Source organism: Myodes glareolus, chromosome 16 (genome assembly GCF_982192425.1).
Source record: "Myodes glareolus chromosome 16, mMyoGla1.1, whole genome shotgun sequence".
In the NCBI taxonomy this organism is placed as follows: Eukaryota; Metazoa; Chordata; class Mammalia; order Rodentia; family Cricetidae; genus Myodes; species Myodes glareolus.
Genome location: NC_142041.1, coordinates 40,980,167 through 40,993,306, shown reverse-complemented (window position 1 = coordinate 40,993,306; position 13,140 = coordinate 40,980,167). Strand labels below are relative to the sequence as shown.

The 13,140-nt window shown below is 40.5% G+C and overlaps 1 protein-coding gene across 3 annotated transcripts in view; it reads left to right on the top strand.

Annotated features, from left to right (window-relative positions):
• Mdn1 (midasin AAA ATPase 1) overlaps positions 1–13,140 on the top strand; it is a 129,761-nt gene that overhangs the window by 73,286 nt on the left and 43,335 nt on the right. For all 3 annotated transcript variants that reach the window (XM_087897210.1, XM_087897209.1, XM_087897208.1), the window contains exons 50-62: positions 426–539; positions 1,413–1,545; positions 2,379–2,494; positions 3,554–3,687; positions 6,328–6,485; positions 6,672–6,792; positions 7,025–7,235; positions 7,687–7,915; positions 8,164–8,284; positions 9,112–9,282; positions 11,114–11,328; positions 11,835–12,222; positions 12,775–12,884. In XM_087897210.1, coding sequence (XP_087753336.1) covers positions 426–539; positions 1,413–1,545; positions 2,379–2,494; positions 3,554–3,687; positions 6,328–6,485; positions 6,672–6,792; positions 7,025–7,235; positions 7,687–7,915; positions 8,164–8,284; positions 9,112–9,282; positions 11,114–11,328; positions 11,835–12,222; positions 12,775–12,884 — 2,221 coding nt within the window. The remainder of the gene's footprint in view (positions 1–425; positions 540–1,412; positions 1,546–2,378; positions 2,495–3,553; positions 3,688–6,327; positions 6,486–6,671; positions 6,793–7,024; positions 7,236–7,686; positions 7,916–8,163; positions 8,285–9,111; positions 9,283–11,113; positions 11,329–11,834; positions 12,223–12,774; positions 12,885–13,140) is intronic.

Sequence of the window (13,140 nt, the reverse complement as noted above, 5' to 3'; positions counted from 1 at the left end):
ACCCATCTCAGAGGAGGTAGATGGTTCTGAGTGCCCATGCTTTCTCATGCGCATGGACCTGCACACACACACCCATTAAAACATGTCAGCCTTAGTAAATGAATGTATATGACCCCTCTGCTTCCCAAGAACTTGTAGATAAGCCGGTAACCACATATCTCTTGTTTAGTGACATTGGTATCAAAATATTTGTAGAGAAATTGTGATATTTTTATCTTTATCGTTTTATATGATTACTAGAGAGAATAACACAAATGAACAGAACATAAAGTCTTGGAAGTTCAATAACTTGTAAACTACAGTGCTTCATTTGCCCTAGGCATAATTCAGCCATTACTATACAGCTACTGTTTGACTGTTTTCACCATTGCAGAATGTTCTTTAGGCAGTATGGCTCTGAGCCTTAACAATGCCTCTCCTTCCAGAGTCCGTGCAGATTCCACTGGAAGCCAGTGCCACTGCTCTTAGAAATTTTTATTCAACTTCCCTCTCAGCTGGAGTCAGTAATGTCTTGAAAATATTACAGACAAATATAATAGGTATGTACCTGTTTTTAGTTTTTGTCGCCAAACACTTCAGGGAAAGACCTTCTCAGCTCCCACCATCGCCATTTGTTTCAGAAGACTTAATATATGTGGACGCAGACTGTCTTCAAAACTGTTGATTGTCTGTCATCTGAAGGGGTTGAATGGTATGCTAGGAAGAACCTGAGAGTGTAAAGATGAAGTCAGCTCTGTTAGAGAATGACTGGTAGAAAAATGAGACAATGTTAAATTTTTATTTCTGTCTCTTCCACTTTGAAGATTTTTCTGTACTATCATATTAAGTAGAAGAGTTTTCACATAAAATATTTCACTTGAGAGAAAACTACACAGGATCATTTGCTTCAGATACAAAGCCTTGACAACATGAGTTAGTCTTCAGTATTTCTTCTTTTGATAATTAAGTGTTCATTTGAAATCTGGGATCACATGTCCACACTGACATGCCTGGCCAGTTCTGGTTCTGAGATGGAGTCTTGAGATGTTACCCAGGCAGGTGCTTTGAGCCTGGGCACAAGCAGTTCTGCCTTAACCTCTTCAGAAGCTGGTGCTACATAATTGTTGCCAGGCCTGGTTAGTGAAATGCTTTTAAGCAAAGTAATCTTGAATTGTTCTGTTGTATTTGAAAGAGGAGAGTGTTATATTCTGAGGTAGGAGGAGGTTTTGGTACTCAGGGGTGTTTGGTTTTAGAAAGGAAGTAGAGAAACTGCTGGCTCTGTATTACTGCAGTGCCATAGACTGAAGCTACAGGGTTCTGTTCCGTTCTCCCCATGAGCCTGTGTGTGGTCAACACCAAACAGTGAAATAGTCAGCTTAGACTTTCCAAGCCAGACATGTTAATTGTACAGTTTTTGTTTTTCTTTAAACTAGATGACTTTGTGATCCCTCTGGACCCCCGGTGGAACATGCAGGCTTTGGACATCATTAGAAATTCAGTGGACTTCGATCCACAAGCAGACCGGTCTCAGCAGCTCTCTGCCCTTTTAGAATCAGTTGCAAACAAGTAGGTGTACCCTAAAGCTTGAGACACTCTGATGGCCTTATCCGTTATATATCAAATACAGGTTATGTGGGCTCTAATGTTATGAAACAAACAGTAGGTGTTAGATGCATTTACTCAGCATTAGTGGTGGGCATTATTTTAAAGCTAATCTATCTCAGGATAGTTGTGTTTCTTCTACGTGTAGGTTCCAGTAACCTTCCATTATCTACTCATTCTCTCAGATATTTGCTTCAGTTTTCATCTTTGGATACATAACAAACAGGAATATAGCTCCTGCAACTTAAGTAAACATACTTGTAAATTTTTTTTTGGCCCAGGCAAGTTTTTGCTTTTGTTTTACCCTCAAATTGGCCATATATTTTAAAAAATAAATGTATAATTAAAATGCAGTATGTATTGCATGCTGGTATGTAATAATGAACATGTGATTTTGATGAATCTTCATGTAAAGTGAACCCATAAGTATGATTTATCACAAATGCAATGATAGTCACTATGCAGAGTTCAGGTTAATGTCAGACAATGGAGTAGTCTTAATACCAGTGTTTGCCATCTACCTTCCTCTTTTGTACCCTTCCTCTCTAGTCCAGAATTTGCAGAGACAAAGAATGGGCTTGATGAAGGGACTGATGCTTTAAGGTTCAGATTCTTTCCATACTGTAGTTGTGGATCAGTGGTAGAATATTTTTTACATAGTGTGCCCGCTACCCTGAATTTGGTCCCAGTACTATGTGCCCTTGCCCCGCCTCCCCCCCCCCCCCCCAAAACGAAGCAAACAACTTTGCTAATTCCAAAGAAGTTCTGTTAACCAGTAAACAATTATTTCATTACAGGACAATTATTTATCTTGACCGGGAAAGGAGGATTTTCACTGAAGGAAATTTGGTGTCCATTGGTAGTAAAAAGTTAAGAAGCAGTGTTCTGAAGATGTCTTTTGAATTCCATAAAGGTAAAACATTTTCCCTTTTGCATTGTGGTTATGCTGTTGCTGCAGTTAGAAGACATACTCTGCAGCTACTGCTTTCGAATATAGTTTGATATGTACTGTATCCCTTACTCGGTACTGATGAGTGGCATTTCCTGAAACTGGTTATCCCAGGTGCTCAACTACGTGTTGCCTACATGCTCACAGTGACCCTTTGAAGCTAAGTAGAATCTCAGCTCATGAACTAGGAACATGAGACACTTGCAAGTTCAAGATCCAACTTTTAGCAAGTAGAAGAGGTAGCACTTCAAAAGCAGGTTTCTTGGCTCAGAATATTTGTGCAGAAATCAAAATGCTATGAAGATATAAATATTTTATATTTTTGGTTGTGAGCCTAGCCTTTAACAGCTGAACCATCTCTCCAGCCCTGAAGATACAAATATTTTAAAAGTTCATTTTTGATAACCTAAATTAGAGTCATTTGAGGGGAAACACCCCACCAGATGGCCCAAGGGCAAGCCTGTGATAGCTTTTTAGATGGAATGTGGACTGGAAGTTGTAAGTTCTAATGTTTTATCAGTGATAAAAACCCTAAGAAACCATTCAAATACATGGGCACTGTGTTCAGTGTTTTTGTGTTTTGTTACTTTAAAAAAATTATATATACATACTTACATGTAGTATTTTGCTTGCATATATGTGTGTGTACCACATGCTTCCCTGGTGCACTTGAAGATCAGATAACAGCTGTCATATAGCTGCTGGAACCAAACCTAGTTCCACTGAAAATGCAGTAAGTGCTCTAAACTGCCAAGCCATCTCTCCAGCCCCAGTTTTTTTGTGTTTAAATATAGGTATAAAATACATAATTTTGCTATGTTGCTTGTATCTTCCACTAGGACATTTATTAACATCTGTAGTATTATATGCCTCCATAATACATACAAAATATGCTTTTGATTTTGAGCTTTCTAATAGATATTTGTACTAAATATAACATTAAAATTTAGATTGTAATTTATTGTAAAAAAAATGTCTGAAAATTAATGGAATGTTCTTGTTTTATTTGTGTTAACTCTTAAGATCCAGAGAGCTATCACAGCCTGCCCCATGAAATTGTGGCCAATCTTGCTGCTTTTTTTGAACTTTTTGATGCACTAATCCTGCTCTGGGTACAGTCTCCTCAAGGGATGGTTCCTGACACTCATGTCAGTAAGGTGAGGCAAGGCCTTTTTACCTTCAATGTTTCTAAAGAGTATATTTTGACATGTATATTCTTGTAAAACGGATACAACAATCAAGACAGGAAGATACTTATTTTCATCCCTAAAATCTTCCTTGTGTCCTTTTGTATTTCTTTCCTCTTTTTATCCATAGTCTATCTGTAAACACATAGCCATCGAATGGAATTGTACAGTATAAATCTTTGGTCTGGCCACTTAACTTTTCTATCACTTTGACAGACATAGTGACCAACTTCTAAAAGAAAGCATTTAATTGCTTGCTTTCAGTTTCAGAGGATTAGTCCATGACCGTCATGGTAGGGAACATGGCCTCAGGCAGCCAGGCATTACTGCAACAGTAAATGAGAGCATATATCTTATCCCAGAGTAGAAGGCAGAAAGAGTCTGAGCCTGGTGTGGCCTTTTAAAACTTCAAAGCCAACCCCCAGTGACACACCCAATCCTTCCTAAGTAGTTCACCTGCTGAGACTAAACATTGCAATATATGAGCCTGTGGGGCCATTCTTGAACCACCACACGATGCATTCATATAGTTTGATGTTCAGCAGGTTGTTCATTTTTATTGTTGAGTAATAGTCTTCTTCTAGAACTGTTCTACAATTTATCCCTTTGCCTATTAGTGTGCGTTTGGGTTTTACAATTAAATTCTAGTTTACCTACGCTTTCTTATCTGTCATTGTCACATGTGGATTAAATAACATTTTAATTCCAATTTATTCTTGTAAATCTAATAAAATGTTTTAGTCATAGACCCTTTTTTCCATAAAGGTTACCAAAAACCTCAGAAAGGTTTTGTTTGTATGGTGTCTCTGTCAGTATTAAAGATCATTTAGGTCTATTAACATGAATGACATATTTTAATAAAAGTAGCCATTTTTCCAAATAGAAATTAGATCACTACTTCTTTTAAAGAAGAAAGCTGGGTTTCCTGTATGCTTTCTGCAATCAGTCATATGGTGTTATGTGCATTTAAATCTGTGAAGGAAAACTGCTTCCTACACTAGCTTTTCTATAGTTGAGGAGGTTGAAAAAGAAGTAATACTACTTATGGCAGGCCATGTTCTTTGGGGGCACTTCACATCCCTGACAGGTGTGTATAGACTGAACACCAGTGTTGAACTTTTCTGCAGTGCAGTACTCCTAGTTTTACGTGTGTGTATTGATAGTTTGGAAAGGTTGGTCATTGAATTCATGCACTTTTCCCTATAAGTAAAAAGTCACAAATTTCATCAGAAAAAATTTAATCACTGGGAAATTGTCAACCTCTTCATTTTGCTTGAAAATCCAGTTCACTTCACCCACTGTATATCCTGGTTCCACATCCATAGATTGAACTAACTTTAGGTCCAAAATAATACATTTCTTTTCTATTTAATTTGGCTCTTTAATGAGTTGGGCTGATGTTGACTTTGTGAAACTCTGTCCTCCCCCCTCCCAAAAAGTATTTCTGTACTGAACATGTACAAATGTTTGTTTTGTTTTGTCATTCTTTTTCTCTTTTTAGACACATACTTTATATGTGTGCGTGTTTTGCTTGCTTGTGTATGTGTGCACTACATGTGTGTCTGATGCCAGAAGAAGGTACCAGATCCCCTAGAACTGTAGCTACCATGTCGGTGCTGGGAAGTGAACCCAGGCTCTCCTCAAGAGCAAGTGCTCTTGGCCACTGAGCCAACCTCCTCCGGCTCTTTGTCATTATTTGTGAAGGCAGTGTAACAAGTTACATAGCATTCCATTGACTCTGTCTTACAGATAATCTAGAGATGATTTAACATATGTTTGATGATAAATGCAGGTTATAGGCAAACCTGCTCATTTATTTGAGGGACTTAACCATACTTTGGAGTCCAGAGGGGTTCTTGAAACAAATTCCCTGAATTAAGTGAGGAGCAATTATATTTTAAATGTTTGTGGCTGTCCTTTTCTTCTCTTTGGTGGGTGCACCTGCCCCAAGTTTGGATCTTTGGAACTGTACCCCGAACCTGTTGTGTGATAGGCAAGTGTTCTACTATGCCTTCCTTGCCTCCAAATAGCTTCTCAAAGGGAAAGGTTTACTTTGTGTATGTTCAGTATGATTTTTGCCACCAGTTATACCTAATCAGTTTGTCAGACAGTTTTTAAAATTTGACCATTAATTTAAATTTCAATTCATTAAACAAAGTAAATAAAATGTTATGAAAATAACTTTAACCTCATGAAATTTATAAAGGTAACCACTGGAGGGAAACCATTTGTAAGGTGCATGAATTCTGCTAGCTAATTAAGACAGTTGAATTTTGAAAGTGAACGTAATAATAGGGTAGACAGACTCTCCTGACATACAGAGACCAGAAGAGCTGGGAAAGTTGTATCAGCAGCAGCTATTAGGGGTGTAGATGGAGATGTTAGCGAAGTAAGCACTCAGTAGATACAGCTGCTAGTTAGGGATTAGTGTGCAGAAGGGGAGTTATGGCAGCAGTGACCCCAGCAGAGCGGTCTCACTTTGTAACCCACACTGGCCTTGGACTCACAATCCTGCTTTCCCAAGTGCTGGGGTTACTGGTTTGCACTACCATTTGCAACATGCTATGTGTCTTTTACTAACCGATTGCCGTGGTTTTTCTTTGTATTTAGATCTTAAGTTCTGTGAAATGGCGGGACCGTTTTTGGACTGTGGCTGATGCGGTGACATTAGATGCCCCAGGTCTGGCTTTGCTTGCCCTCCACTGGCACTGGGTTTTGAAACATTTAGTCCATCAGATCCCCCAACTCCTGGTGAATCAGGAAGACAAGTAAGACTCCTATTTTGGTGGTAATGTTAATATCTGTAATGTTAACAGACAAGAGGATTTAAATTGAAAACCATTTCATCTTGCTTTTATGTATTTCATTAGCATATTAGTAAACACATTACATTAAAATATAAAAATGTAGAAGACTTTTCATGGTATCCAGCATTTTCCCCTTTTTCTTTGAAGATATTATAAAGAGGTACAAACTGTCTCCGAGCACATCCACAGTTGTCTGGGCACCCCAGCTGGCAGCTTTGCTGGCGTCAAGAAGCTGCAGGCGTTCCTGGGACGGCCATTTCCTTTTAAGGTACATCTGGAAACATGTGGTCAATGAAACCCTGGGGTTCTCCCGAACTTTGAAGCTCAAGTAGACTTGCTTTTGCTCCAGAGCTAGCCCTTCATTTCATCAGACAGTGCTCCTACTCACTGTTGAGGCTGGGTGGAGCTGCATTCTCTGCACCAGAGCACACAAACTGTGCTAGGCTACTGCAGAGCACTGCCTTCCAGCTCTTGAATCCACATTCTTGGGTTTATTTCAGGACAAGCTGGTAGTGGACTGCTTTTCACAGCTGCAAGTCCTTAACAAAGCCCTTGTCATCAAAGAACAGCTGCCTGTCTTTGGGGAGTGTGGGTGGCAAGAAGGCATTAATCGTCTCCAAGTGGTTGCTTCTGAATGGAATTTGAAGAAAAGTCTCCTGCAGGCCTGGGGATTGATCCTCAGAGCTAATGTTCTGGATGGTGTCAATCTAGGTAATTCTGTTGTCTGGTTTGTCGAGGCAATCTTCCCTGTTGCTCACAAAGTTTGCCCCTCCTACGTTAGTCATTGGACTGAACTTCACAAGTATCATTCAGTTATAGTATTGATATGTAGAAGTTAATATGAGATTATGCCAGGCAGTGGTGGTGCACATCTTTAATCCCAGCACTCGGGAGCAGAGACAGGTGGAGCTCTGTGAGTTCGAGGCCAGCCTGGTCTGCAGAGTGAGTTCTAGGACAGCCAGGACTGTTACACAGAGAAACCCTGTCTCGAAAAAGAAAAAAAGAAGTTAATATGATTTTAATAGGAGAAACCTAAAACACATGTTGACCAGCTGACTGATGAACTCTGGTTAATAGCAGCGCTCCCAGGTGTTGGGCATCTAGACTTAAACTTAGAATACTTTGTTCTAATCCATGTCTTTCTTTCTTATTGGAATTGAAGATGAATTGAAGACTCTTGTGAACGCTCAGGGTTTGGAACTAAAATCCAGAGGACTTTCATATGGCTTCCTGGAGAAAGCACACGAAACTTCTTCCCCATCCCAGCCAAACTTGAGCTCTTTAGTCCACCTCACCAGGCGTGTTCAGCTGTGGCCTGCAACCGAGTACCTGGCTATGCTGTGGCAGTACAGAGTGACAGCTGATTTTGTAGCACAGGCTTGTCTGAGCCGGTAAACACTTTTCTATTATTCTCTAGAGGATTACAGATTCTCTTGTTCCGTAACCCTGTGTGTGTGTCTTGAGGAGTGATTGCTGAGGCTCAGGGAAATCATTGCCCTTTTATAAACCAATCTTCCTGAAAGTGCTTTGATTGCTTTGGCCTCAGGCCTAAACCCATCGAATGCTCACCAGTACCGTAGTCTTTGTGTGTTCCACCTTCCCTTATAAAGTAGTTCCTCTCTCTTTATTTTTGGAACAGGTCAAGCAAAAGCCAGCAGATGGATGAGGAGATCAGTCACCATATCACATTTTGTCTCAAGCACACACCAATTGCACCTCAAAAGCTTTGGAATCTTTGGTCTTTACTGCACTATCCAAAGGTAAAAACCAAAATCAAGAGGAAAATAAGCCTTCTCCTGTCTTGATTAATCAAATTTCTGTGGCTGTTGCTTGCTGAGCATGGTATGACTTTCAGCGCTACACGTTGTAAACTTGGATTTTCAACTTCTGCATTTAACAAAGGTGTTGGACAACTCTGTTAAGGGGTGTTGGGGATTGTCTTGGCTGTCCCAGAACTGTAACTCACTTTATAGACCAGGCTAACCTTGAACTCAGACATTGCCTACCTCTGTCTCCTGAGTGCTGGGGTTAAAGGTGTGTGCCACCACAACCCCTGGCCTACAACTCTTATCACAGAAATATCCATTTGGTTTCCAATAAATGATGTAATAATATTGATTACTTAAAAATTCCTATTTGGCAAGAAAAAAGTCTTAGTGTTTTTTTGCCTCCCATGTTGAATATGAATTCTGCTAAAAATATGGTTAATATAATTTTACTAGAACATCCTTAAATTTTTAAGTCATGTTTTATATATTTCCTTTGCTGATGTTTCAACTGTGTGAATTAGTTTACAAATTAGTTATAAAACTGCAAACAACCTACATAATTTCCCTTAGATAATTGAGAGGACATTGAAATCAGGATGTTTAGGATTAATACCTTTAAAAATACCATTGGAAGCCAGGCAGTGGTGGCTCATGCCTTTTATTGGAGCACTCGGGAGGCAGAGCAGGTCGACAGAAAAACCCTATCTCAATAAATCAAAAAAAAAAAAAAGCCACTATTGGGTATTTATGTATGTTAGGTGACAGACTTGATAACTTGAATGATGGAAACTTTCTCAATTTTTTTTTTTAATCTCTAGCTATCTGCTAAAGAACTTTCTTGTTTGTGGTCAGAGTTATTTAACTCTACATTTGGGTCTTCCTGGAGCAGTATGGTTACCACAGATCCAGAGTATTGGCTGACGTGGAGCCCTCTGCCTAACACACCGCAGCAGGAGGTGCCCAAGTCCCATTTGAACTCCACATTGAAGGTTTGTGAGCATAAAAATCATGAATGCCTGTTGATTCTGTGAACTGATAACTTACAGAAGTGACTGTGATCCTTTATTTTCTGGGAAATGTTAAGCTTACTGTCCAAATCATGAATGATTTATGTAATTCTGAATTATAGTCACTACAATTTTCTTTAAAAAGTCATTTAGTTTTTCTGTGTATGGTAGTACTTGATTATCACTTGTATTTTTCTTTGATGATTAAGATGATGCATCTTTTCAGGTGTTGTCAATTACAACCTATTGACTATGGTGCTGGGTACCACTGAGTAGCAAGCAGCCTCCAGGCCTTAGCTGATCATTTTACTCTGGACTTTTCAGTCTCACCCATTTTCTTCTTTTTACTTTTTATCAAAAATCATTTTTTCCCGTATAGTATATTCTGATCAGTTTCCCCTTCCTCATCTCCCAGGTTGTCCCTCCCTACTCTTTCAACACCATGCCTTCTTTCTCTCTCTTTAGAAAACAAACAAGCAAATAAAAGAACAAACAAACCAGAATAGAACAAACAGGAGAAAAGAAAAAGCACCAGAGAGACACAGACACACACACACACACACACAGACAGACATGCAACAAAGATGTTTTCATGATTATCAATATTAATACTTTCCCAGTATACTGGAAGTATGTTTCTGAGTTTCTGTTAGTCTATAAGATTTGATTGTTTTGTGACACTCAGTTTAATGATTTCAGGTATGCCAGTCTCTTCCATTTTTCTGACTTTTGCATTAAACACTTAAAAATGACTTCTTTCATCAATTATAGGGTAAAAATGATTTACCATTTTCTCCTGTGTCCTTATTTTACATTTAAGTTAATTTTGTCAGTATATCTTTTCATTTATTTGTTCATTTGTTTATTATGTGCATATGTGTTTGCAAGCATGAGTTTATCATGTGAGGTGGTCAGAGGGTATCTGTCCCCCTGGACCTGGAGTTCCAAGCATTTGGGAGCTATTGTGGGTGCTAGGAAATGAGTCTGCTCTTTACTACTTGGCTGTCTCTCCAGCCACCTTATCTGTGTCTCTTGTTTTCTGAGTTAGGAAAGCAGTTTTGTCTCTTAGTCTATAAATGATGTATCCTGTGTAGTCTTGCTTGAAGTGCTACCTTTATTTCTATAGATGTTCATGGAATTCTTTTTTATGTCTTCGGTGTTTTTATCGTCACTGAGGCTAATTGATAATGGCTTTTACAAAACCTCTTGCAAAATCTCTGATGATAAATCTTATGGATTCTCAAAAGCTGTGTAGGATGTATGTAACATGAAGGGGCCTGCTTGTTGGGGTTTCTGTCCCTTCTGGTACCCCACAACCAGCAAGCCCCAAAGAAAATCACACAGAGGACTCCATAAGATTATAAACTGATTGGCCCATTAGATCAGGCTTCTTATTAGCTCTTGTAACTTATATTAACCCATTGTTCTTATCTATGTCAGCCATGTGGCTTGGTACCTTTCTCAGCAGGGCAGATTATATCTTGCTTCTTGGTGGTCTGGGCAGAACTGCAGAAGGAACTTCCTGCTTCCCAGAATACTCCTGTTATCGCCCTGCCTCTACTTCCTGTCTGGTTGGCCCACCTATACTTCCTGCCTGGCCAATCAGCGTTTATTTAAAACATGATTGACAGAATACAGACAATTCTCCCGCATCAGATGTACTGTTTTTTCTATCATTTATTGACCACTGACCCTGTTGTGGATGGCTATCTCTGTCTTACATCGACAGACTTTGTGGCTTGTCACCCCTTGTGTCTCCTGTCTCCTTTGTCTACTTCCATCTCTGTTACTTGGTTCTCTTCTTGTTGTTCAGGGTCCTGGCAGCCTCTGCAGAGCTGTTTTTTCCAAGTGTTGCTTCAGTGTGTTAACAAGCAGCAGCAGAGCAAGCCACTGGGACATAAACGGCCTGCCCCTCCTGTCTTCCTCACATGTCACACTGGGAGCGTGGGTTGAGAGAGCCCAGCAGCTCCAGGACATCAGCTTGTTGTTGTGGACCAACATGTCTGTGCCTTCAGTAGCTGAATTCAGGTATTTCTCCCCCTGGAAATAGTCTGTAATGCTGTGGTCTGCTTTCCACCATGTGTAGCAAGGGCTCATTCAAAACTTCCTTCTGGTAAGTGAAGGAAGGTCAGGGGAGTTTCTGTATAGATTAACTTGCTTGCAATCCATAACAGGCTATTGTGAGTTTGATTCCGAGATTTTAAGAATATTTGAGCCATCGGGTGGTGGTGGTGCATGCCTTTAATCTCACCCAGTACTTGGGAAGCAGAGGCATGCGGATCTCAGTGAGTTCAAGACCAGCCTACAAAGCGAGTTCCATGACAGCTAGGACTGTTACACAGAGAAACCCTGTCTCAAAAAAAAAAAAGGAAAAGAAACAACAGGTTATAAATAGAAAATCATGCAAGATTACATGAGTAATTCACCATTAAATAACAACAGTCTGTGGTTAATGGTTCCTGAAGTGAAAGTGTACATTCGAGGAGATGTTTGAGCCACTGCCTCCGTAAGTGCTGTGTTGTGTGTCCCCATAGACGCACAGACTCACGGCTCCAGGGGTTGGTGCTGTGCTGGCACCTGCTCGGCCTCACAGAGCTGCTCCCTGTGCACCAGCGACAGAAGTATGTGCAGAACTGTGAGCAACTGCTGCTTGGAGACAACCAGGCCTTCCAACATGTGGAGCAGACTCTCGGGAACATGGGTGGTCAGGAGGCACTGCCCAAAGAACTTCTCTGCCTCTTGCTCGCCTCCCTGCACGACTTTTCTGATGAAGTGGAGAATAAGCAGAAGCTCCCGGAAGCGGCCCGGCGCGGCAGACTGTGGGTGAGCCTTGGCTTACTCCAGATTCAGACTTGGCTTCCCCAGGCACGTTTTGACCCTGCAGTGAAGAAGGCATACAAGCTCAAGTATGCCCAAGAGGAGGTAAGGGCTAGGTCTCCACTGGGGTGGGCTGCCCTGGCTCATTGAATTTGTGTATAACTTACTCATTTATGCCCTATAAGGCTGTTTAGAGCAGTGAAAGTTCTCACGAGTCTTGTAAGGACTGCATTTTCTTCTAAGATTTCTGACTTGACTTAGCAGAGGGGAAACAGGCATTGTCAGAGAAGTAACGAAATAGTGTCCCTAGACCCTAGAGATTGTGACTGTAATTCAAATAATATGACTCTTTGCTACTACTTGAACATCTAAACAAACTGAAGAAACTAATATACTAAGATAGATACATGTACTGTATTTTGAAGAGGAGCTGATAGAGGATGAAAGTTAGGCAGCTATAGGTAGACACTTAATATTTTTGTGATATGAGTAATACAGTTTCTTTTGCCTAACAGTTTTGAGGTGAGTGGCCCAGGTCTCTGGGTCATTCAGATCCCTATCCATCTTACTGTTCTGCCCACACTCAGAACATTGTCCTCATGTGCGTGGTCGCCGCTGTGGCCACAGAAGACCATTTCGTGTTTGCTTTTCCATTAGTTATGCCAGCTACAGTGTGAGTGGAAGACCCGGAACCTGTTGTCCCACCTACAGACTGGAAGAGACTTGGAAGACGAAACAGTTATCAGCCACTCTCATCCACACATCAGGTAAGGCAGCAAGGTGTGTGCTGGGGGTGAGAGGTAGGAAAGGTAGTATGAGATTGACTGCTGCATTGCAGTTATGTTAATGTGGTGGTGATATAGCTCAGCTGTATGACCAGTTAGATCCAGATTGTACATTGTGGTCAGGAAGAAGGTATATTCAAAAGAGGGAAAAGATGCTGAAGGTTGGACTGAAGAGATGACTTACTGACAAAGAGTGTGTACTACTCAGGCAGAGGACCCAACTTGATTCCTATCAATC